Source organism: Phodopus roborovskii, unplaced genomic scaffold (genome assembly GCF_943737965.1).
Source record: "Phodopus roborovskii unplaced genomic scaffold, PHOROB, whole genome shotgun sequence".
Classification (NCBI taxonomy): domain Eukaryota; kingdom Metazoa; phylum Chordata; class Mammalia; order Rodentia; family Cricetidae; genus Phodopus; species Phodopus roborovskii.
This window is the reverse complement of record NW_026125506.1, coordinates 10,878,977-10,904,200: the sequence shown is the minus strand read 5'-3', so window position 1 is coordinate 10,904,200 and position 25,224 is coordinate 10,878,977. Positions and strand designations below refer to the sequence as shown.

The 25,224-nt window shown below is 44.2% G+C and overlaps 1 protein-coding gene across 1 annotated transcript in view; it reads left to right on the top strand.

The window, feature by feature from the left end:
- The window catches only part of Atp2a2 (ATPase sarcoplasmic/endoplasmic reticulum Ca2+ transporting 2), a 43,897-nt gene extending 23,694 nt beyond the window's left edge, over positions 1-20,203 (top strand). The window contains exons 6-21 of the mRNA XM_051176610.1: positions 3,668-3,748; positions 4,866-4,951; positions 6,165-6,629; positions 8,049-8,137; positions 8,999-9,101; positions 9,653-9,784; positions 11,770-11,892; positions 11,972-12,190; positions 12,820-13,155; positions 13,592-13,812; positions 14,283-14,485; positions 15,406-15,491; positions 15,730-15,863; positions 16,173-16,290; positions 16,377-17,934; positions 19,431-20,203. Coding sequence (XP_051032567.1) covers positions 3,668-3,748; positions 4,866-4,951; positions 6,165-6,629; positions 8,049-8,137; positions 8,999-9,101; positions 9,653-9,784; positions 11,770-11,892; positions 11,972-12,190; positions 12,820-13,155; positions 13,592-13,812; positions 14,283-14,485; positions 15,406-15,491; positions 15,730-15,863; positions 16,173-16,290; positions 16,377-16,649 — 2,669 coding nt within the window. The 3' untranslated portion in view covers positions 16,650-17,934; positions 19,431-20,203. The remainder of the gene's footprint in view (positions 1-3,667; positions 3,749-4,865; positions 4,952-6,164; positions 6,630-8,048; positions 8,138-8,998; positions 9,102-9,652; positions 9,785-11,769; positions 11,893-11,971; positions 12,191-12,819; positions 13,156-13,591; positions 13,813-14,282; positions 14,486-15,405; positions 15,492-15,729; positions 15,864-16,172; positions 16,291-16,376; positions 17,935-19,430) is intronic.
- Positions 20,204-25,224: the final 5,021 nt, after the last annotated feature.

Genomic DNA, 25,224 nt, shown 5'->3' with positions numbered 1-25,224 from the left:
GGCATGGTCTCACTATGTAGTTTTTGCTGTCTTGGAATTCACTATAAGGAATAAGTTGACCTCAAACTCACAGATCTGATTCTGCCTCCTGAATACTAGGTTTAAAAGTGTGTACCATTGTATTTGACCATTTCTGTTTTATTGTGATGTTTGTGTAATGTGTGTGCATATGGTGGCTCTGTGTGCAACAGAGTATGGATGTTGGTTCTCTCTACCATGAGATCCAGGGATTAAACTCAGGTCCTCAGATTGCTCTGTAGGAGCTTTACCTCATGAGCTGTCTAGCCAGCATTAGACACAAAAAATTTTCTTTGCTGTATAGATGTTTTACCTGCTCATTTGTCTATTTACCATATTTCCAAAGACTCCAGAAGAGGGCATGGGATCCCTTGGAATTAGAATTAAAGGTAGTTGTGAACCACCATGTAGATATTGGGAATTGAACCCAGTCTCTTAACCTCTGAGTTCTCTCTCCAGCTCCCCTAGATGGAAGTTTGTAAATACAGCTACATGTTCTCCATCAGTTACAGTGCAGAAGCATGACATCAGTTGTAGTTTGCAAACTCCCCTGCCATGTTGGACAAAAGTCTTGTCTGAGTTCTCATAGGACGGTTACATAAGTAATCTCAGACATCAAAGGAACATTTGAAATTTTCTATTTACAGGTTAGAATACTTTCCTTTGACCTTGTACTTATTTCACAATGTTGAAAGGCAGGGAATCAGATTAGCTTATGATATTCAGAAATAAGACAATTAAGATAGTATAGTATGGTGGCATACCTAACTAGGCACTTAGGCTGAGCAAGAGGATTTTTTTTTTGTTTGTTTGTTTGTTTGTATCTTGTGGGGAATTTTTTTTTTTTTTTTTTTTTTTAATTTAAGCTTGTTTTACATGCCAGTCCCCCCACCCCCGGTCCCGGTCCCTCCATCAACCCCCATCTCATCTGTTTTGGGTTTTTTTGTCAGTTTGTTTTTCAAGACAGGGTTTCTCAGTGTAACAGCCCTGGCTGTCCTGGAACTCAACTCTATAGACTAAGCCTGGCCTAGAACGCACAAAGACCCACCTACCTCTGCCTCCCTGAGTGCTGGGATTAAAGGTGTGCACCACCACTGTCCGGCCCCTTTTGTTTCGTTTTAATGTCTTAATCATTTGGATGTATTCCTGGGGGTATACCCTGAACAGTTAGTGAAAGATTTTATTTGGTTGGATTATTGCTGTTGATTGCATAAGCATTTCCAGCAGGAATTCTACCTTCACATGTGTGTCCTTGCAGTCACATGCAAGGATGATCTTTGTCCCTGGAGATCTGGGACCTACTAGCTCTTTCTGTGCCACTCTGCTTTCTTAGGAGTAGGCTTATTGTATGTACTAAAATAGCGATTCTCAACCTGTGGATCAAACTATCCCTCCACAGTGGTCATATATCAGATATTCTGCTTAGTAGATTCTTAAAGTTCATAACAGCAAAATTACAGCTAGGAAGTAGCAGTGAAAATTTTGTTTGGGGTCACAACAACATGAGGAACTGTATTAAAGGGTTGAAGAATTAGGAAGATTGAAAACTACTATATTGAATTTTTTTTTTTTTTTTAAGTTAGTGGTCTAGGTTGTGGTGGGGTCTCACACCTTTAATCTCAGCATTTGGCAGGCAGGGGCCAAGTAGATTTGAGTTTGAGGCCAGCCTGGTAAACAGAGTAAGTTTCAGGACAGCCAGAGCTAAGCAGAGAAACCCTGTCTTGAAAAAACAAAACAAAAATAAAAAGAGAGATAGAGTTAGCTTACATTCTCCTTGGGTAAAGCTCTGAAGAATAGATAATTAACAAGTGCAGGGTTTACTTCTTGGATAGGATGGCAAGTTTGCCATTTTGTTTTTTTGTTTTTTTTTTTTTTAAACCACTTTGGTTGCCTTTCAGAACATCATGGGAAGTTTCGCACTTTGAGGCTGGAGGCAGTCACAGGCGCTGCTAAGCAATCTGCTGAGCACGCCCAGTTCCCGTCCTCTTTAAAGGTCTAGTTTAAACGAAGATGTGTATTTTTTTGGACAGCATTTGAAGATTACAGTGTTCTGGGTACTGTTTTCAGGAAGTACATGGAATTTTTCTTTTGTCTGCTAATGGGTATATTATTATATCATTTTGTTTTATGCATACCAAAGGCTTGAGGGCTCAGCCTAGAGCCCTATTAAAGGAACCCTTTACCCAGGAAAGAAAATGTTGACTGAAAGATCTTCAGGTTATGCAAGAGATTTATTCATTTTTTGATAATTTAAAAGGTAGCAAAGGTTCTAAGGTGAAATGTCTCTCCACTGACCTGGAAACCCCGCGTTTCTCGCTTGTTATCTTTACCGCTCTCAGCTCTGTGTGTGTGGTTGTTATCTGTGATTTTTTCCATGTAATGTGCAGGTATCTTTGGAAATGTCACTGTAGTGTAGGTATTAAAGTTGTCACAACTTTCATTGTTTACAAAATGCTTGAGCAAAGCCATAAAAATACACTCTGTAAAGTCTATAAAATAAGAATTTGTGGAGTCAGAACAGCGTACACTGCAGCTTTTAGACAAGAAAAGCCGTGTCTGTGTCACCCCCTGTGTCTTGTATTTTACAATGTCTGGACACAACAGATGAACTGTGATAATAAATAAGCTAGTTTTACATAGAGAGAGTTGGGTGACATTATATGCATCTTGTTCTTTCCTTTCATTGTGGGAACCCTGGGATCAATGCCTTTACCACCTGAACCATCTCACAGACTCACCCATCATCTATCATCTATCATCTATCTATCTATCTATCTATATTTTTTTAACCTAATTTCTTAAGGTTTTTGTTGTTACTGGGGTGGGGGACAACTTTGTGGAGTTGATTCTTTCATCTTTTTATAGGTTCTGAGGACTGAACTTAGGTTTCTTGGTTTGCATGACAAGCTTTAATGATCATCTCCCCAGCCTTGTTTTGTTTTCAACCCCACTAAAGCTGGAAAAGTGTTTAGATCTTGTGATACAAGACTGTTTCCATTTATCTTTGACTCAGGTCTATTTTCTTATTTCTTGCCACTTGAAAGTTAAATACTATTTCTACTGTTTTGTGTTTGTGTTATGAAGTAATTGATCATCTTTTTAGAACCATTTTTCTTGTTAATATTGTTGCTTTTCTTAGACCCCCATGGGTCTAATTGTATTGCTTGGTGTATTGCTAAGTGTTCAGAGTAAATGCTTGGAACCTTGTGTACATGCATGATTAAGTATCTTTTAGCATCACGTGTGTTTAGGTTTTCTAAAACATTACCTTCCTGTATATTTTAAATCTATTCAGAGTGTGTGTGTGCCTGAGTGCCTCAAATTCACGTATAGCCAAGTCTTGAGTTTCTGTTTGGGATTACCCATGTATATATACCAGAGGTAGCCAGTCGGTTCTAGAGAGCCCAGGGCTCCATGCTGCTAGGTAACCACTCTACTAAGCCCTTGCCCCCATCTAGCTGGCTTTAAATGTAATCTACATTGAATTGTGCACTGGTGGTATTCTGCCCTTAATCTGTTCACTCTGCTCAGAAGTAGAAATGTATTCTTTTGCATTATATGCAAGATATTTGCTTTTTAAATTGTTTGATTTGGAAACAATTTCACTTTATGAAATGCCTTCCCCCCCCCCCCCCCCTTAATCTGTTAGTTGGTGACAAAGTTCCTGCTGATATAAGATTAACTTCTATCAAGTCTACAACTCTAAGAGTTGACCAGTCAATTCTCACCGGTAAGTAGTACACAGTAGAAAATTCATTCAAGTTTTGAAGCTTCTTATCTAACAGCTACTAGAGGCCACTGCCCCTTTATGGCATCCTACCCTAATCCTCTCTAAGATACTTAATTTGTTAGAGAAGTTTTCAAGTTAGTTTTCTGTGGGAATAATGACTTAGCGGTTAAGAGCACTTACTCTTCTTACAGAGTATCCAGGTTCGATCCCCCGCACCCACATGGTGGCATGCAGCTGTCCATAACTTCAATTCCAGGGGATCCAATACCATATTGTGATCTCCAGGCACATGGTGTGCAGGAGGCAGGGGCAGGTGGATCTCTGTGAGTTCAAGGCCAGCCTGGTCTACAGAGCAAGTTCCAGGCCAGGCTCCAAATCAATACAGAGAAACCCTGTCTCAAAAAACAAACAAAAAACCCTAAAATTTTGCATGCTAAGCAAGCTCTCTATCAGCTGAGCTACATTCCAGGCCCAATTGAATGTCCGTACACAAAGGTCAAAATAGAAAACATACCTTTGTCAACCAATTATTTGACTATCCTAGGAAATGAAAGTGGTTGACTAATTAATTAATCAATCTTTTGGTTTTTCAAGGCAAGCTTTCTCAGTGTAGCCTTGGCTGCCCTGGAACTTGTAGACCAGGTTGTCTTGGAACTCAGAAATCTGCCTGTTATTGCCCGCCCACCCCCACCCCTGCTGGGGTTAAAGGCTCATGTGCCATCACCTCCTAGCAGGTCTGTATTTTAAAATTGATAGTCTTTACTCTGACATTAGTTTCCATTGCAAAATTTTCCTAGTTTGGCTGCTTTGAACAGATTGAGCCCTTTGCTTGTTTTTGCATATTGGCAATGAATATGCACTTTTGGTGATTTGGTTGGAGTCTGGGTCTCCTTGTATTGATCATCCCTCAAACTGGGTATGTATAGCTCATGTGGCCTTGAATTTGAAAATCATCCTCCTGCCATAACATCCTGTATGTTGGGATTACAGGTGTGTGCCACCATAACTGCCCACATTGGCAGTGGTAAAAAGTGGGAATGGGTTGGTGTGGGTGAGGGTTACCAAGATTGGGTATACCATAAACAGAGCTAACCTTCTTGTCTCATAACCTGCTTAGGTGAATCTGTTTCTGTCATCAAGCACACTGACCCTGTCCCTGACCCACGAGCTGTCAATCAAGATAAAAAGAACATGCTCTTTTCTGTGAGTTTTATCAGATGTTTGGGTGGTATTGCTGGGAGTTGAACCCAGAGTCTCACATGGTAGGCCCTAGCTTGTCTAAACTCTACCATGCTTCACCTTTATATAAGAACATTCTTTTATTTGTAGGTAGTCCTTGTCTCAGGATTTTTATCACTGCAAAAAGACAAGACCAGGGCAATTCTTACAGGAAAACATTTAATTGGGGCTGGCTTACAGTTCAGAGGTTTAGTCCATTGTTACCATGGAAGGAAGCATGGTGGCGTGCAGACAGACAAGGTGCTGGAGAGGTAGCTGAGAGTTCTACATCTGGATCCACAGGAAGAGACAGTGAGCTACTATGCCTGGCATGAGTTTCTGAAACCTCAAGGCCACACCTCCAATAACTGCCACTCCCTGGGTCTATGGGGGACACTTTCAAGCCACCACAGACTTTTTCAGTGGTCAGACTTTATCTTTTGGAATAACCCAAGTATTTTATAATTATTCTTTACCGTGTGTCTCAGCTGGGGATGACACTGAGCTTAATGTGCTGAAGGACCTGCTTGGTTCGGTCTTTAGCAGTAAAGCAAATAAACAACTAGAAATTGTTGTAAAATGGCAGCGTCTGTTTTGTTTCCTGGTAATGAAATGACTAGGGCAGAAATGTTTAAACTCAGTATGTAACAGTTGAAAAGTAACCTTTTCAGAAAAGTCTTTAAGCTTATACAAGGTGCTTTTCAAATGTGAGCATTGCTGTTGTTTATGGCCTATGATTTTAAAACACATATGTGTTTGGAAAGAGCCAACATGGCATTCCATTTGGCGAGCCTAGGTGAAAAGTACATGGTTGTTTTCTTGGTATGAAATTTTTTCAAGTAGTGCAGATTCTAAATTTTTATTATTTAGAATTTAGATTAGTATTTTAAGGGATGGGCTTTGCTGCTTATTAAGAGAGTGTGGGCTGATTGTCCATTTTAGATGACAAAAGTAGGAGAGGAAGACCTTTGGAGCCAGAAACTAAGATACAAGAGCCCATGGTACTGAGAGCTGCATGGAATTTGAGATTATAGTAGTTGGAGGTACTGCTAAGCAGAGAGGTCTGTAGACCAGGTTCCATTGCAGAGAGCTGTCCTGTCCCATTGGGTGAATAGGTACTGCGGAATCCAGTCAGTATACTGGTTAGTATTTAAGGTGGTGTTGATCTTATGACCAGCTTTCCTCTGCTTCTCCCTAGGGTACAAACATTGCTGCTGGGAAAGCTATGGGAGTGGTGGTGGCAACCGGAGTCAATACTGAAATTGGCAAGATCCGAGATGAAATGGTTGCAACAGAACAGGAGAGAACACCCCTACAGCAGAAGCTAGATGAGTTTGGGGAGCAACTTTCCAAAGTTATCTCCCTCATTTGCATTGCAGTCTGGATCATAAACATTGGACATTTCAATGACCCAGTTCATGGGGGCTCATGGATCAGAGGTGCTATCTACTACTTTAAGATTGCAGTGGCCCTGGCTGTCGCTGCCATCCCAGAGGGTCTGCCTGCTGTCATCACCACCTGCTTGGCTCTTGGAACTCGTAGGATGGCAAAGAAAAATGCTATTGTTCGAAGTTTGCCTTCTGTGGAAACCCTTGGTTGCACTTCTGTTATCTGCTCAGACAAGACAGGCACACTCACCACAAACCAGATGTCAGTCTGCAGGGTAAGTAAGGAGTGTCCTTTGTGACTCCTGGGTGTTTTCCAGGCTCTTCATTAGACTGTGGTTTATGCCATCAAAACCTTTGGTTGATAATTTGCCACTGTTCTAAGGGTTTTGTAAGACCTAAGCCAAGTGTAACTACCTGAGAGAAATGAATCATTCAGCTACCAAACTGGGACTGGCAAGAAGCTAAATGGCTTCAAGCCCTTGATGCCACTCCTGGTGGCCTGAGTGCAATCTGGGAGGGGACCCCACTTATTGGAAGGAGAGAACTGAATCCTGAAGTTATCCTCTGACCTCTGCATGCACTCGACACACAAATATGTTAAAAGATTCATTTCTGAATGGTCTTGGGAAGTACAAGGTAGCTATACATCTTATAAATTTCTATCAAAGAAATAACTGTAGGCTTGATCCTCTGTCTCTTAAATATGTTCCAAAAGAAAAATAGTTAACCTCCTGCTGAATTCCTGATTATTATTTCCATTCCATACTAAATGAAATGATTCCTCCCTGAACAGCAAATACTTGCTTTATGACTTGGCATATTTGGTCAGGTTAGCCCCACCTTTCTTACCTTGTTTGAAGTAAAATAAGGAAGCCTTTAAATGTGGTCCCAGAACAGTAAGAACTGAGAGTAGGCACAGTGACCCACAGCATAGTCCCAGCTCCTGCAGATGGAGGCAACAAGAGCAGAGTGTCAAGATTGTCTTTGGCTACACAGTGAGTTTGAGGCTAGCCTGGGCTAAGTGAGATGCTGTCATAGTTAAAGAAGAACACAAAAGAACTGAGAAGTTAGGTGAGGTGGCATATGCCTACTTGAGGCTAAAACAAAGAATCTTTAAGTGGTGGATGTGGGTCAAATTTTCAGTAAAAGTGAAGTTACATTTTTCTTAGCAAAGATTGGTGATTAACCCAAGCTTCACTGTTTCACTTAGTAATTGTGTAATCTTGAACCTGCTTTTCCTATTATTTTTCTATAAGATGAGTATTCCAACACTGGGAAGTCAAGTGAATCTCAAATTTGAGGCCAGTCTACATGGTGAGACCCATCCAGGTCAGCCTCTGGATGAGAAAGGGCGCACCGATTCATTCTGTCTTTACTCAAGGAGTATTTGACTCTGAAATGTGTCTTTTAACTGAGCTTTTCTGCCTGTTTCTTAAGCAAGGCTGTGTAATAATACTTTCTCAGCTATTTGATTTTGAATTAACTGTAGTGTTTAGCCTGACCTTTTACTGATTTCTGAATCCCTGTATCTTTCTTTGGGTTATCTTAGACTGCATCACTGTTTAGACATTTAGGTTGAAGACCATTTGTTTATTTAAGTGAGGAGCAGCATTGTTCAAACCACCATCTTAAATGATACAAGGAATGGTTCTATGTGTGTCTTCTCAGTACTTGTATTCTGTATTTCATTATAGATGTTCATTCTGGACAAAGTCGAAGGTGATACTTGTTCCCTTAATGAGTTTACTATAACTGGATCAACATACGCCCCCATTGGAGAAGTGTGAGTAACTTCCTTTCTCTGCAGACTGTACTGTGTCATTGTAGAGATTGGTTCTTTAGATCCATTACAAGGAATGGAGCTAGAACAATCTTGATGCTGGCAGAGGTGTGGATTAGTATTAGAACTAAGGTATGCCTAGCATACCTGAAGCCTTGCATTAATCCTCAGCACCACTGGATAAACAATGGAGTGTGGCAGGTCAGGAGATCACAGCCAGCCAGGTCTGCATGAAAACCTGTCTCAAAAGTACACATATACACACAAAGGAACTATATAGCTAAGATAACTGACTGTGGCTCAAATTAGTGGTTTGGTTTTTTTTTTTTTGTGTGTGTGTGTTTTTTTTGTTTTTGTTTTTTTGTTGTTGTTTTGTTTTTATAGTAGTAGAGTACCATCTGAAGCCTAGATCTGATGAGGGCTCTATTTTGTTCTTCACTTACCCCTAGTAGAGTTTCAGGGAGAATTTCTGGTCTCATTACATTTCAAAGAGTTGTCATTCAAATTCTTTTGAATCTGTCCCAATCTGTTCTCCCCAAACTTATATTCTCATCTTTGGGAGGCTGTGTCAGTATTGTTACACACCTGTAATCCCAGCAGCTATGGGTTCAGGCAGGAAGAACAGAAGTGCAGGGTTATCCTGGAACAAACCGATGGGATGCTGAGTATAAAGGCACTTTCCCTGTAGAGGTGATAGGGAGTTCCATCTCAGGTACCCAAATGGTAGGAGAAAACCTTTCACTATTTGTCCTCTGACTCTTCTCTACACACACCTCCATTGTGACACACAACCACAGCCTATCACACAACTTTTTATCTAAGTTGAGGCAAGCTGTGATCCAGAAATGTTCTCTTTTTTGATAGGCATAAAGATGATAAGCCAGTGAAATGCCATCAGTATGATGGGCTTGTAGAGTTAGCAACGATCTGTGCTCTGTGTAATGACTCTGCTTTGGATTATAATGAGGTAAGACCCCTAATGGGAAAGAAGTCTGCCCCTGGCTCAAGGTTAGGGTGGGTGGAAAACAAGTTCCTGATTTACTTCCTATTTCTCTTCAATGTGGCCTGGCTGAAGAGGTCTGAGACTGGGCACTGTAGTGTTTTACTAGGACAGTAGTGTGTTGTAATATTCTGACCATGATGCATCCTTCCTTAAAAACAAGAACTTAGACTAGAAGTCTCTGGCAATGGGAGTGATGATTGTACTCTTAAACATGAATTGTTGCATATCCTTGAGGAAAGCATGAAACTTAACTGGGTTGTTGTGGTGGTGGTAAAGAATTGTTGCCAAGAGAAAGCTTTTTAAGTTAAATGATGGGGTTAATCATTTGCTTTCTTTCTCAAAGAAAGCCTTTCCTGTCAGAGGGTGCTAACCCATCAGAATAAGAAATAGTGGCCTGAAATGAATAAATACTTTAAATGAGAAAACACATTAATAAACTTATGGTAGTGTCTCGTGATTATACCTTCAGTGGAACAGGCTGTCCTACTGACAATGATTTTTTTTCGACAATGCAGGCAAAGGGTGTATATGAAAAAGTTGGAGAAGCCACAGAGACTGCTCTCACTTGCCTGGTAGAGAAAATGAACGTATTTGATACTGAACTGAAGGGACTGTCTAAAATAGAGCGTGCAAATGCCTGCAACTCGGTCAGTATTGAGCTTGGTGTGCTGTGTCTCTTAACCTTAACCATATACATTCACTGTCCTCTTGACCTCTGCACTTCTGTTTATACCTTTGCTCTCCTGCATTTTTTCCTGACAGTTACAGTCAGGTAACGTGTTCGTTCAACCTAATGTAATCCTAGCACTCAGGAAGCTAAGTCCAGGAGGATTGCCACAGGTTGTAGAGTTAGACTAATAAAACCAAATCACCCCCCCCCCAAAAAAAAGGCAGTCATTAGTAAATTGTCACAGGTATGGCAAAAGGGCTACCCAAGAAGTTATGAGCATCCTATGAGCCCCTCCTGTCTGTATTTCTGTTCTTGTCTCTGCTAGCTAGCTCTTCATCAGCAGCATAGAGAAAATAACTATGCTTTTTTAACTTAGAACTGTCCTTTACCCTAATTTTCATTTGCTATCCATTTGTTTAACTCAATGAAAAGAACTGTTGTAATGTATTAATCCTTTTTCACTCCTGTTAGATCCATTCCATTCAAGTTCTTGCCTCTACCTGTGCACTGGAACCTCTTATGAGTCACTTTAGCCTTGTGCAAAATCCAGTGGTTACAGTGTCTGTATTTGTTAGATGTAACAAAATAGACAAGTCAGCAGTTACAGGTGTGGATTTTGAGCTGAAGAGAGAGCTCCTTTAAGAACAATGGCCAGTCTTTTAGAGGGCCTGGATTTGATTCCCAACACACAGCAGCTAAGAACTGTTTTGTACCTCCTGTTTCAGAGGACCAGAGGTTCTCTTCTGGTCTCCACATGTGGTGCACGGACATACATGTAGGCAAAACACTTATACACACAAAATTAAAATGGGGACAGAGGGCGGCAGTGTGCTGGAGATAAGGTTCCTTGGTTAAGAGCACTGACTGCTCTTCCAGAGGACCTGGATTCAGTTCCCAGCACCCACATGGCAACTCACAACTACAGTAACTCCATCCAGTTTCAGGGTATCCAACCCTTTGTTACAGACGTGTATGCAGGCAAAACAAAAATCAAAAGAATAATTTTTTTTTTTTTTTTTTTTTTTTTTTACAAAACCTAGAAATACAAATTTCAACACATCCCAGAAATCAGCCTAATGGCTTAAGATGGGAAAAAAATCAGTAATGTTTGTAATGTATCAAAACATTTTATATTTGTTGCTGCTTGTTATCATTTTTTCCCTTTGTTTTTGTTTTTCAAGACATTGTTTGTATAGCCCTGCTGCCCTGGGTGTTGCTCTATAGATCAGACTGACCCAAACTAGGAGATCTGTCTGCTTCTGCCTCTCTGCTGGAATTAAAGGCATGAGCCACCACAACCAGTCTGCTTGCCTGCCTTCCTCTGTCTCTGTGTTTTTGGGGATGGGGGCACTTTACCATTTTCACATTCATACAGATCATTCCAAAAAGAGATCTGTCTTGAACTCCAAAAAAAAAAAAAAAAAAAAAAAAAAAAAACTTGCCAGTACAGTATGAATGCAAAGTTTTGGAGAGCCAACTCTGGACCCACACCCAATGCCATTGGCCTGGTCAACTAACTGACACTGTGAAATGGTACTCTGTGTCTCCCTTTAAGAAATTGTTTTCAAATGCATTATCACTGTGTAGCTGGGACAGTCCCTGAACTTGATATCCTCCTGCCTTGGCTTCCCAGTTGCTAGGTTTATAGCCATGCAGCACCAGACCAGCCCTTCAGATAGGTCTTAATCACTAGCCAATGTTTAAAGTCCTCCAGTGTCTTTCTGCACATTTTTTTTTCCCTCTGTGGCATTCAGTATATCTTAATTTTACATTCTGATCTATTCCCAAAGTCGAGGACACTTTTATGAAGGTATGGGACTTGCTCTCTTGTTCATTGCTGTTTGTGCTGACATGGTAAAGATATTTGAACAGGGCTTGGGGTGTCATATAACGAGTATCTGAGTACATGTAAAATGTGTAGAAATAGTACTCCAACAGTGTTCCATCTCTGATTTCCTATAGGTCATAAAACAACTGATGAAGAAGGAATTTACTCTAGAGTTTTCACGTGATAGAAAATCTATGTCTGTCTACTGTACACCAAACAAACCAAGCCGGACATCAATGAGCAAGATGTTTGTGAAGGCAAGTATTGCACAGACAGAGGCTTTCTCATCAGGTAAATAGGCAGATACAATTACTTACCTGAATCTCACATTCTCAGGGTGCTCCCGAAGGTGTCATCGACAGGTGTACCCACATCCGAGTTGGAAGTACCAAGGTCCCCATGACTCCTGGTGTCAAACAGAAGATTATGTCTGTCATTCGGGAGTGGGGCAGTGGCAGTGACACGTTGCGGTGCCTGGCTCTGGCCACTCATGACAACCCACTGAGGAGAGAGGAAATGCACCTGGAAGACTCGGCCAACTTCATCAAGTATGAGGTACCTACGCCAGCCTGTGCTGCATCCAGAAGATAGGCAGATGTCGTGGGCAGGTCATCTTTAGGTTGTTGCTTCAGACAGAAATAGGACTTAATAATCAAGACAAGTTTACACAAGCTTGTAAAGCTTAGTATCCATTAAAAACATTAGGTTATGATAAAAATATACAAGCTGAGAGATTCATTTCCACTTCCTCCATGAGTTTCATGTCAGAATTTGTGACCACCTAAGCAGAATGAGCTTTGACGTAGCACCAACATTGCCAGTGTCCAAGTGCTCCCACTTACTCTTTAGCACACTGTTTTGGGTTTTTTCCCTGGATAAATTCCTTACAGAATGTGAGAATTTAGAATAATCTGGTGACAAGGGTATTATTTTCTTAATACTAGAGTAAGGGTGTGGCCAGTGGTAGAACACTGAGCATGAGCAAAACCCTGTGTTCAATCTTCTGTTCCTTCAGGCTGAGGCAAGAAGACCGCTTGCTACAAGTGTCGGTAAGACTAGATAGAGTGAGACCTTGCTTCAATAAAGGGCAAGCAGAAAGTGTCAAAGTTAAGAGTTGTAGTAAGAGCAGCTAGACCTCTAATGGTGATAAGCTGTTTGAACTCACAGTGGCTCTCTTACTTTAGACCAATCTGACTTTTGTTGGCTGTGTGGGCATGCTGGACCCTCCCAGGATTGAAGTGGCCTCTTCTGTGAAGCTATGCCGGCAAGCAGGCATCCGTGTCATCATGATCACCGGGGACAACAAGGGCACTGCTGTGGCCATCTGTCGCCGCATTGGTATTTTTGGGCAGGATGAGGATGTGACATCAAAGGCTTTTACAGGGCGGGAGTTTGATGAGCTCAGCCCCTCAGCCCAGAGAGATGCCTGCTTGAATGCCCGATGTTTTGCTCGAGTTGAACCTTCCCACAAGTCTAAGATCGTTGAGTTCCTTCAGTCCTTTGATGAGATCACAGCTATGGTAAGGTTTTAGACAGGAGCAGTGGTTCACATGGCACAAACATCAGATCCATTTAGTTGTGGCAGTGCATGCCTGTAATTCTGGCACTTAGGAGGCTGAAGCTACCTGTTGAGATCCTCTTTCTTTAAAAAAAAAAAAAAAAAAAAAGTGGGGTATTTTTAATCTATAACCAATATTTAATATCTAAGTTTGTGTTTGAGGTATGACTTTAAATTATGTGGCCATACCACAGATGGCTCTTGAGTTTTGAGTGTTGATGTAAGACAATCCAAGCAGTCCCTTGATTCTGGTGAGCTTACCAGGCCACTTTGACGTGTTCCTAGCAAAGGGTTTTGACTCCTGCTCTATTCCGTTTCCTTCTGCTGCTGTCAGTCTGCCTCTGCCCAGAGGTATACCATGTGGTGATGTCTGAATCATCTGTGACTTACCTTTTCAGACTGGTGATGGTGTGAATGATGCCCCTGCTCTGAAGAAATCTGAAATTGGCATTGCCATGGGTTCAGGTACTGCAGTGGCCAAGACTGCCTCTGAGATGGTCCTGGCAGATGACAACTTTTCCACCATCGTGGCTGCTGTTGAGGAGGGTCGAGCCATCTACAACAACATGAAGCAGTTCATCCGATACCTCATCTCATCCAACGTCGGGGAAGTGGTCTGGTGGGTTCCTGACTAGGAGTATGGTCTGTCTTTCAAAGCTGGGCCTAGGGTGTTGGGCTTTCTCAGTTGGCTGCTTCTGTTGTGGCAACTTTGGTTATTAGCCTGAGTGGAGGAAAGTCTGTGGTGCTGTCTGTAGCTGCCCGGGTTGTAGAGAATATTCCTTAAGACAGGGATTAAGGTGGGCATGGTGGCTCAGGCCTCAATCCCAGCACTCCAGAGGCGGAATCAAGGCCAGCCTGGTCTACACAGAGAAACCCTGTCTTGAAAAACTTGAAAAAAGAAAAAGAAAACCTAACAAACACAGGATTTGGTTTACCTCAGGAGTTTAAACTCACGAAAGTCTTGGCCCTCTTAAGTTTCCTATCAGTGTTGGTGGAGTATATATGTTGTTTGGTGCTTGTGGCAAAATGAGGCTTCCATAGTTCTCCAAGTCACTGTGTTCCTTCTCTCCTTCCCTTGGATGGAAACAGTATTTTCCTGACGGCGGCCCTTGGTTTTCCTGAGGCTTTGATTCCTGTCCAGCTCCTCTGGGTCAATCTGGTGACAGATGGTCTGCCTGCCACTGCACTGGGGTTCAATCCTCCAGACCTGGACATCATGAACAAACCACCCCGGAACCCAAAAGAACCCTTGATCAGCGGGTGGCTCTTTTTCCGTTACCTGGCTATTGGCTGTGAGTAGTTGTTTGTTGTTTCTGTTGGGAGGATACCCCTGGCAGTGCAGGTTTCCTTAGAGCCTCCTTGAAGTCCTTGTTGAGCATCAAGACAGGCCAAGGTCCCTCCCTCTCCAGGCCTGCAGGCTGAGAAAGGAATGTGATTACCACCAAGGGAACAGGTGGGGTCCCCCTAACAGGCTAGTCCAGTGTTCTCTGTCACAGTTAGGGAAGCAATGCCCAGAGAAGTGAAGCCACTGCCTTGGGACCCATAGGAAGGAAGGCATTTTGTTTGCATAATGCATACACTGCTCTCAACAGTCTAGAGCACCTTGGCTCTTGGCTTGCCAGTCCTTTGGCCTTGGTCTTGTTAACAAGGTGCCCTTTGGAGATCAGATAGGGAACTCCCTCACAGGAAGGGGAAGGTCTATCTGTTGCCTTTTAACTGGTGTCCCAAGCACCGTTGTAATTTCCAGGTTAGCCAGTGCGTGCTCTGCACTTGGGTGACTGCAACCACAGGGGGTTGACTGTTCTCACCTTTGTGATCAATTCCATAATTACAGTTGATGAGGAATAGCCTCCTCATAGACCCAGCAGTTCTTTTGAAGGGTTGTGCTAGGCCATTGATGAAACAAAGCAGCTACATAGTGTTCAACAAGGTCACATCAATTTACCTATAAAATAGTGGTGTGACTTGGTCCCCACACTGTCCTCTGCCTGATGGGGAGTGCCTGTACACCTGTGGTCAAGCAGCATGCCTGTGCTTGCTCTGTAGCTCTGGCACGTTGTGCAGAGACTGAGTGGATTCAGTTCCAGAGATCCAGAGATTGCCTGATTGCTTTAGACCAGAAACACCCTGCAGGTAGACCAGGTGTTGACCTGCAGCGCGTAGTGCTGTCCACAGCCCTGGGTGTATAAGCAGTGACGTTTATTATTTGCAGGTTACGTTGGCGCTGCCACTGTGGGTGCTGCTGCGTGGTGGTTCATCGCTGCTGATGGTGGTCCGAGAGTGTCCTTCTACCAGCTGGTATTTAATCAGTTTTCTCTCTTCCTTTTTTCTGTTCTGTTTAGTGTAGAGTGAATTATATTGGAAGCCCTTGGTCTTTCTGTGGTGTAGGATCATTTTAGGGCTTAAACAGTTGCCTCAGGTGGCTCTGAGACCCAAGGCTTAGCCAAGGTCTCATGTTGGTGCTGGGGTATGGAATTGGGTGTCTGGGCTAGGGAAATACCCTGGTTAATGGAGTGTGTCTGGACTTCTGTTGCAGAGTCATTTCCTACAGTGTAAAGAGGACAACCCAGACTTCGATGGAGTGGACTGTGCAATCTTTGAGTCCCCATACCCAATGACAATGGCACTTTCTGTTCTCGTAACCATAGAGATGTGTAATGCCCTCAACAGGTTAGTGGGCTGAGGGTTTGCTAGTAAAGCTCTTTGATCCCAGAAAAGGGCAGTTTTAAGTTCCTGGCAGTGGGCTAATAATGGGACTGGCAGGCCCAGTGAGGCCTGCACCCCAGGGAGCACAAGAGGTCAACCAAGCCACTGCAAAAGCTGCTGGCTATTGCCAGCAACTTTGAGCCTGCCAAGATGTACCTCTTGTGCTGAAGCCATGGTTCACCACACTGCGGGAAATCCAGGCCTTAGGTCAGCACGAGTTGCTAAAACTGCCTTACTGACTAGCCCCCTTCTGTGTCATCCTGTCACCCTTAGCTTGTCTGAAAACCAGTCCTTGCTGAGGATGCCCCCCTGGGAGAATATCTGGCTGGTGGGCTCCATCTGCCTGTCCATGTCACTTCACTTCCTGATCCTCTACGTGGAACCTTTGCCAGTAAGTCACTGTCCACCCCAGGCTGGGTCTGGTGTGGCCCCTTTGGGGCCTGTCCAGAAGCTTGACGGAGGCCTTGTTTGTCTCAGCTCATCTTCCAGATCACACCTTTGAATCTGACCCAGTGGCTGATGGTGCTGAAAATCTCCTTGCCTGTGATCCTCATGGATGAGACGCTTAAATTTGTGGCCCGAAACTACCTGGAACCCGGTAAAGAGTGTGTGCAGCCTGCCACCAAATCCTCCTGCTCGCTGTCGGCATGCACCGATGGCATTTCCTGGCCGTTTGTGCTGCTCATTATGCCCCTGGTGGTCTGGGTCTACAGCACAGACACTAACTTTAGTGATATGTTCTGGTCTTGACTGACAGCGCTACATACAGAAGATGTTTAACTTAATCAATTAATTTTTTATTGTTTAAAGCAACTGTCTATTTCTGCTGAATTTTCACATGAACATATTGGCTGGTGAAGGAGGTTTCATATTCTAGATTTTGTTTTGCTTTTTCTGACTCCAGTGGGACAAGATTTTCCTTTTTTTTATACACATAATTAAAGTGTCCATTGACATGTACAGAGAACTAACACTATTTTATGCAGATATTTTTTTGTAGATGAAAAAGCATGTACAGTGTTCTGTTTAATACTCATTCTTGTACAAAGATAGTTGAGCCAGCAGACATTGTCAGCAAATTAATTGGCAGCAGACTTTAGGAAATGAATGTGTGTGGTTTTTAAAAGAAAAAAAAAAACTAAATAGCATGTATTGTGTCTTTTGCATGATTCTCTGGATTTAATTTGATATCACAGTCTAATTTTTACTCATAAGCCAATTTTTCTGCACTGGGCAGAGTCCTGCTACCTCAGTCAGTATTTTTGGTTTGCCACTCCCTGCACCCTCAGCCTCTGTCACCCCCAGCCCATCCCAGCCCGCTCGGCTTCTTCTGTAGGTCTGATGGTTCTGTTTACATCCGTCTTCACTAGAGGTTTGCCTGTTCTCGCTTGTGCAGAAAACATTGCTCCAGATTTAAATCGACTGGGTTTCTGTCCCTTCGCCTAGTTTTTAAGGTTATTTATTTAAATGTCTAATGTATTTTATTGTAACAGACATTGTTTTGCCAACATTGCCTATTCAGTGGCACTTCACAATCTAGTTTAAAAGAAAAATAAAACATTTTAAATGGACAGAGAAAAATAACTGTCTTGTTCTTAATGGCCTACCTTGAACTATCTATATAATCAGTTCAAATTTCTCTGAGGTTCTCAGCTTAGAGCCTTAATTTCCTGTTCTTGAGGGGAAGGATCCTGTTCTGCTGCATAGTTGGATTTTGTTTATGATGTATAGGCACGATCTATTATGTGATAAACGTTTATGCAAGTTTCTGCTGGCCTGTTGTATGTAGCCTGGTGTAAGGGCAAGTGTGTGCGTATGTGTGTGTGTGTGTATGTTTTGTAAAATCTGTAAATAGCACATGACCAAATGAACATATTGTATAGAACTATTTTTATTTGAATGTGGCACTAACCACCACCATCATGACTGATGAACGTTTGCGCATGTTCAAGGTCAGTCTTAACGGCAGTGTGAGTCATTAACAGTCCTAACTGTGGTGTTTTCCTCCAATGCCTTCCAACATCCATCAACTAACGTGAGTATCTTCCCTGTGGGATTGGGGTGCTGTTGCCTGTCTACAGGTGATGCCACCGAATGAAATGGCCCCCGTTTCTCCTAGGATGCATGGCTCCCTTAGGAGCCACTCCTAAGGGAACAGGGATGTCAGCTGCTCAGTACACACAGACTCAAGGGTAGACACTGCCCAGGACAGTGATTCTTATTAGTTGTGGGGAAGAGGATCTTGTAACCTGACTGACCTCAGGCTGAGGACCTGTGTCATCAAGTACCAAAGAGACAATTTACAAAAATGTGCCAAGAATTTTCAATTTTCACTGGCTACAGAAAGCTAGTAAAGCTAGATACTGACTGACTCTGTGTAGGAAATTTTTGTTACCTTTCTAGGACTTACATGTCTTAGCATCTAGGACATGGCCATTAAAACAACCTCCTGGTATACAAAGACCTAAGGGCTGCTAGCTCCCTTAGCTACAGGGGCAGGCAGGCAGGAAAAAAGTGCCTGGTTCTGAGGGAATGTCACAGCTGAACTCAGCAACTCACCCTTGAGTTCAAGGCCTGGGTGCTGTAGGAAGTAACAATTCTCCGGAATCAAGCAGGGTTGCTATTTTTGGGTGTTGTGTTAAAACGATTGAGTAGGTCAAAGACACAGACAAGGCCAACAGCATAGTCCCGGCCACAGGCCTCCTCCTGCAGGTACTCAGCCTTCCCTTCACCCAGCACCCTCAAGAAGGGACTGCAGTGCATGGATGGACAGGGTTGTCCTCAGCCACTAGGGCAGTCTGGCCTGGAAGTCAGCTTTAAGGTTTTCCTGAGTCACCTCTCACTTCAGCTCTTATCAAAGGTTCAGCCCTGCAACACACTCAGCAAAGTGTGGCTGATGCATTCCCCAACAGCTAGGGCGGTGCTGCCAGGGCTGGAGAAGGCCTGCCACCTCACAGCAACTGCTACCATAGCCTCTTTAATCTAGGGTCTCAGCCCAGTAGTGTCACAGACATCAGGAATGTCGAAGCACAGCACTGGCTCCAGGCCCACAATACCCATAAACCAAGAAGCATGGTTGCCATGAGCCACCAAGTTCAAGTCCAGCCCCTGCAGTTGAAAAGCCTTTCAAAGCAGAGCTGAGCCTGCAGCCCAGGATTGCTGTCATGGAGAACAGGGAGAGAGTAGGAAGGCCTTCCCTCCCCTGGTGCCATGCCATTCACTCTGCTGCACCTGCCTCACCCTCTGCATGGCTACGGAGACCTCCCACTCTCGCTGCCCCTGAACCTGACATGCCTTCTGGTTTCTGCCTCATGGGGCTTTGTTAGGAACCAGGGACAGTAGGCACAAGACAGTCACCAAGCCACTGCTTCTTAGATGTGACAGGATAGCATCCCAGGACACTTAGAGTGCTGGTCTTCATCTAGAACAAATGCAGTGTTCTTTCTGTCTGTCCCTGTTGGTGTGTCTTGGGAAGTTGTTCTAACATTGCTCTGTTTCAAGAAGCTGATTTCCTCTCTTTTTCCTTTTCAGCAATACTGGAGTAACCGCTTCCTAAACCATTTGCAGAAATGTAAGGGTGTTCGGGTGCGTGCATGTGCGTTGTTAGCAACACATCTACCAGCCCTCTGCATGACTGATGTTGGGGAAAAGAAAAATAGAAACAGTTCCCAACTCACTGTGTGATGTGGAGGAAATGTGTATACCAGTGGGGTTTTAGCTATTCAATCAGAATAATAGCAAATGTACAGTTTAGTGTAAAGAATCAGCCTCCAGAGAAGTTTGGTTTCTTTGCTGCAAGAAGAATGAGGTTCTGAACCCTTGTCCAAGATCAGAAGCCATCAGCCAAGTCTCCACATTTCTCTACAAATGTCGTAGCCTCTATAGCTGTATAATAATTGTAATGCATGCCTTCAGTTGTAAGCAGCCAGATTGCTCTGCAGTGACATTGAAACATGCTTTCTAATTGGCCCTGTACAGTTTGCTTATTTATAAATTCATTTAAAACACTACAGCTGTCAAATGGTTACAACATAGGCCTAACTTGAGTTGTTTTGTGGGTGTGCAGCCAGCTGTTTCACACTGTATTAATGTAATTTATTTAATGAAGTCAGAAACAGTAGACAGATGTTGGTGCAATACAAGTATTGTGTGCATTTACTGTAATAAAGTGCTCAGCGTCAGCTCACAGCTTCTCACAGTGCATGTTTGACTGTAGACTGGAAATAGAGGTCAGTTTCTCTCTGTGCTGGTAACAGGTATTGCACAGACATGATTTCAGGTAAATAAATCTATTCTACGATAAACCCTCAGCGTAGCAGTGGCTGTTTATAGGAGAATGGGGATGGGCGCTGAGGTCTCCTATGAGACTAGTTTTGTGCTCAACTAGGAGGGAAGCTGGGTGTGTCACCAGTGGGCCTTCAGGAGAAAACAGGCCTCCTCATTGCTCAGGAGGAAGATGAGGAGATTACACATATGACTAGCTTCAGAGTTGCCTGACTGCTCAGATGCAAAACAACCATGCTGTCACCTTCTGAGACACAAGTAGGCCTGAATGGATCCAGAATCCATCCCTTATTTGCCAGAGATGAGCCCATTCCCTAAAATGGTCTTTATATTCATTCCGGAACAACGTAAGTCCTGGCAACTCATGAAATACAGGAGAACCCTTGACAACAGTTTAACACCCAGGGCCAGCAAGATGGCTCAGTATTTGCCCTATGAACCCGGAGTTTGATTCCCAGAAGCCACGGTAGGAAAAACCAACTCCATCCATGAAGTTGTCCTCTAATCTTCACGTGTGCCCACATTCAGGATAAAGAAACTGGAAGTATTCATGAGTAATGCTTCAGAATAGCAAGATCGCTGTCCCCACCAGCTCAAGTGAGACTCATGGAGAAATTCCTCAGAATGAACAAGGAAGGTGAAGGTCTCACTATTCAGACCAAGTGGTCCTGGAGCTCCACCTGCCTCTGCCTCTGCCTCCTGAGTGTTGGGAGATGTGAACATCACGCTGCCTAGCACAAACAGCCATGCTGTTTGATAACTCCAAAAAAAAACAGGTGTTGAAGAGAATGGTCTTAATCTAATAGGTTTGTTCTGACTTGGGGACAGATGGGACATGCTGAGCAGCTAGTAATCTGTCTGAGGGGCCCTTTGACCTCAGTATGTGCTTGGCAGGAGGAAACAGTCCTGTACCCTTAGACCCAATCTAGTGGAATTGTAAAGCCCAAAGTGTACACTTGGGGAGAAAAAATGCCTTACAGAGTATGCTAGCATGCTGTTCCCTGGGTCAGCTAGGTACTCTTATCTTGTGGGACAACAGTGTCCCTTGAAAAACAACTGCGAGTCACCTCTCAGGACCCAGCAGGTCCACTCTGGGTCCCCAGGAAATCCTCAGACAGAAATACAGCACTGTTTGCAGGAGAGAAGTAAAACTGCCAAGGGCACAGCAGCAGGAAGCTTGGAGCAGACAAGTCAGTCAATTCGGGGTCAACCCAATGCCCAAAACTCAGCAGCATGTGTGAGCAAGGCCTCGCCACCTTAAGATTTCCTAAATACAAGGAGGAAACTAACTTGGCCTTGTAGTGAGGTAGTCCTTGGCATGACCTGGAACCCTAGGGAAGAGACAAAATCTGTACACTTCATCCTAGCCTAAAGGCAGGGCTGATTAGAATCTAGTCAAGAAAACAGGTTTCTCATACCCTGAACAGAGGACAGATTATACTGGTGCCACAGGTGTGTGCCACATCTGACCAGTCTTGGGGGTTTTGCTTATCCCCCACTAGGTGTTTTGTTTTTCATTCTCGTACTGTGGCTCAGGTTGGTCTGGAGTCGGAGCTGGCCTTAAACTCACAGGCTGCCCGTGCCTCCCAAGTGCCAGCACTACAATGCCCAGCCTCTGATCTAATACCTCCAAGCCATAAGATTTTTATTGCTACTTCATAATTACTTGTTTCTGTTATGAACTGCAGTATAAATATCTGATAGTCAGGACGGTCTTAGGTGACCCCCTGGGAAAGGATCATTTGAGACCCCCAAAGGAGTTGCAACTCAAGAGGCAGTGAATGATGCGTATTCCGTCTAAAAGGGGCTCAGTGCAGAAGGCTGGTTGCATCATGCAGGAGCCATGTGTGCTGCACAAGTTTCAGGACAGCTTGGGCTACAAAAGAAACCCTGCCTCTAAAAGACAAACCAAAAGGGGAAGAGGGGACAAAAAAAAGGGGGCTGGCAAAATGGCTCAGCTGTAAGAAATGACAACATCCAGGCCTGACCTGAGTTTGGCTACCAGATTTGCCTCATTGTAGGAGAAGAGAACTGTTTTATAAGTTTTTTCCTGGCTTTCACACACATTATGCTTGTGTGCACACAATCACACATAGTAAAAATATTTTTTTATTTTTAAGGGGGCAGAGTGATGGCTCAGTTAAGAGCACTTGCTGCTCTTGCAGAGGACTTGGGTTGGATTCCCAGCACCTTAACTGTGCCTCACCAGTTCCGAATCCTGTGCCCTCTTCTGGCCTCCATAGGTACTGCATGCACATGGAAAGTAGTCTTACATGCAAGCAAAACAAATCTTTCTGTTGTTGTTTTATCTTTTCTTGAAACTAGGTTTCTCTATAACCCTGACTGTCCTAGAACTCACTCTGTAGACTAGGCTGGCCTCAAACTCAGATATCAGCCTGCCCTTGCCTCCCCAGGTCCTGGGATTAAAAGACCTGCTCCACCATCGCCTGACCCCAAATTTTTTTCTTTTCTATTTTAAACTTTTTTTAGAAGAGACAAAAATAAGTTAATTTCTCGCCTTGGTGATTGTAAATAGTAGCCTCCAGGATTCAGGTGGCTACAAAGGCAGCAGGGGAGATCAGAACCACCAAGTCAGGAATTGAACGAAAAGGCATGGATGAATTCCAGCCCAGCTCCACCCATGACTGGAGCAGGGAGAGCATCTGCAGTTTACTGACAGAGAATGTCCACCCAGGAGCAGGGCGCATGCATACTCTCACTCAGGCTTCCTCAGACCACGTTCCATGGCAAGGTCCAAATGGGGCAAGCCACATACCTAAAGCAAGGCAGTGTGCTCAGCACAGTACAGATGGGCATCTCAAAGGACACAGCCAACCTCACTATAGAGTGCTTAAGCATGGAGCTAACTTTGGGTGTGAAATAATCACAAGTTGGCATTGGTGTGAACAAGGGGTTGACAAGGGCAGATCAAGAGCTGCAGAGGCTCAATAGTGGTAAAGACAGTGTCCCAACCAAAGGAGGCTGGACAGTGTGGACAGGATAGAGCATAGACCAGGCAAAGCTAAACACACCTCGGTGCTGGTGACATCCTAAGACAGGCACCTTTGGTCCCCTAGAATGCTCCACACTTCAGAGAACATCTGACAAGCCTCCGAAGAACTCTGACGAGCATCCTTAAATCTCTAGATGGTCCAAAACTCGAGTGTGATTACAAACAAAAATAAAAATAAACACACACACACACAAAAAAAAAAAAAGAGGCCACTCAAACCACAGACCTGATGATGGGGATGGCATCAGAGACAGATCAATGAACCACTAACCAGAATGCAGCAGGGGCAGGACAGCTGGGGACAAGTGGGTGTGGGTGATCGCATCAAACACTGCCTTGTCACTTTGAATAGCTGAGAATGTACCAGAACTGATAAAAGACCATGATCCGTAACAGGAAAAACCTTAACTTCCAAACAGGATTGAAAGAAACCCGGCGCTCAGACACCGGGAAATGCAGAACACAGAAAATCTTACACAGCTGGGGGACAGGGCTCTTCCTTTGCAGGAAGGACAGTGAAGCCACCAGGGGACTTCTGGCAACCTGGAGAGACTGCACAGAATTTAAAGAATTGAGGTGACAAGGCATTGCACACAGACCTGAAATGAGTGATTCCACCTGGGACTTGAGGTGGACCTGAGACCTCTACCATCCAGGACAAGGAGACAACAGTTAATTCAGTCCCAGGTATCCAGGTGTTGCTGCCCTAGGGAACTGCAGAGACCAGAAGCAGCTGTAGGCATGGATGCAACAGCGGGAAAGATCTAGGAAAACCAAAGGGTGGTCCACAGCCAGGTGTCACTCTTAAGATCTAACCACACGTCCTCTGCCCACTGTTTCTGTGCAGAGCCCCAGCACTGCCTCCTGGAAGGCCAGTTGTGTTCCAGAGAGGGAGGAGGGAGAGTCTCAGCAAGGGCTTGTAGCCCCCACCCCTGTGCCTTATAAACCGTGGGAGGTGCTCATGTTCCTGATCTGTAACCACAGCACAGCTTGACTCCTATACTTCGTTTTCTATGTACAAACAACAGTTAGGAATCGGTGTCGGTGGCCAGGCATAGTGGTGCACACCTTTAATCCCAGCATTCAGGAACAGAGTCAGGAGGATCTCAGTGAGTTTGAGGCCAGCCTGGTCTACATGGTAAGTTCCAGGACAGCCAGGACTATGTAGAAAGACTCTCTCCAAAAACAGCAAACAAAAGGCACCCCTAAGGACACAAGTGTCGCTGTTCCCAGTCACAGACGATACCACACGTGGGCTGGGGCTTCTGCACCCCAGGTTGGCCTCAAATATAGTTAAGGATGACCTCAAACTTCTGGTTCCCCCACTTCCAGTCCCCAAATGCCGAGAATTACGGGTACCTCACCTGACTATGTTTCGTGTCGTTCCATGTCTGGCTGTGGTGGCACAGCCTTTACTCTCAGCTCCTGGGAGGCAGAGGCAAGGGGATCTCTGTGAGTTTGAGGCCAGCCTGGTCTACAGAGTAAGAGATCCTATATCCAAAAATAAATTGAGAGAGAAAGAAAACACTCGGAACCCATTAAGAAGTGCCAGGCCTGGACTCTGGCAGGGTGCTCCACAGCCTTGAGCTTGGAGGTAGCAGGCCCAACCTGTCCTCTGGCGACAGAGGGCTAAGAGTGTTGCCCACTGTCCTGGTCCCATCCTCTTGACTATCAAGGCAGATTCTAGGTCTCCTCTGGTTCTCAGTCAACCCCTGAAGTAATCGCAGCTGTCTGTGGGCTCACAGGCACTTTGCTGAGGTTGGTGGGACACTCACAGGGTCTGCAGGCCTTGGGTCTGGCTAAAGTAGGCAGCATCAACCCTGGCGATAACTGAGCCTGTCTAAAAGCAGGCCTGGCCTACAGATGGAGGCCAGTCATGTCCACAGGGAGGCTGAGCCACAGAAAAACTGGGCACACACTGTAGCCTGGGGCTCCAGATATGCTGACACTCTTGGGACAGGCAGAGGGGGCATAGGCATAGACAGGCTAAGGCCTTGGAGGGACACCAAGAAAAGCAGCCTCATCCCA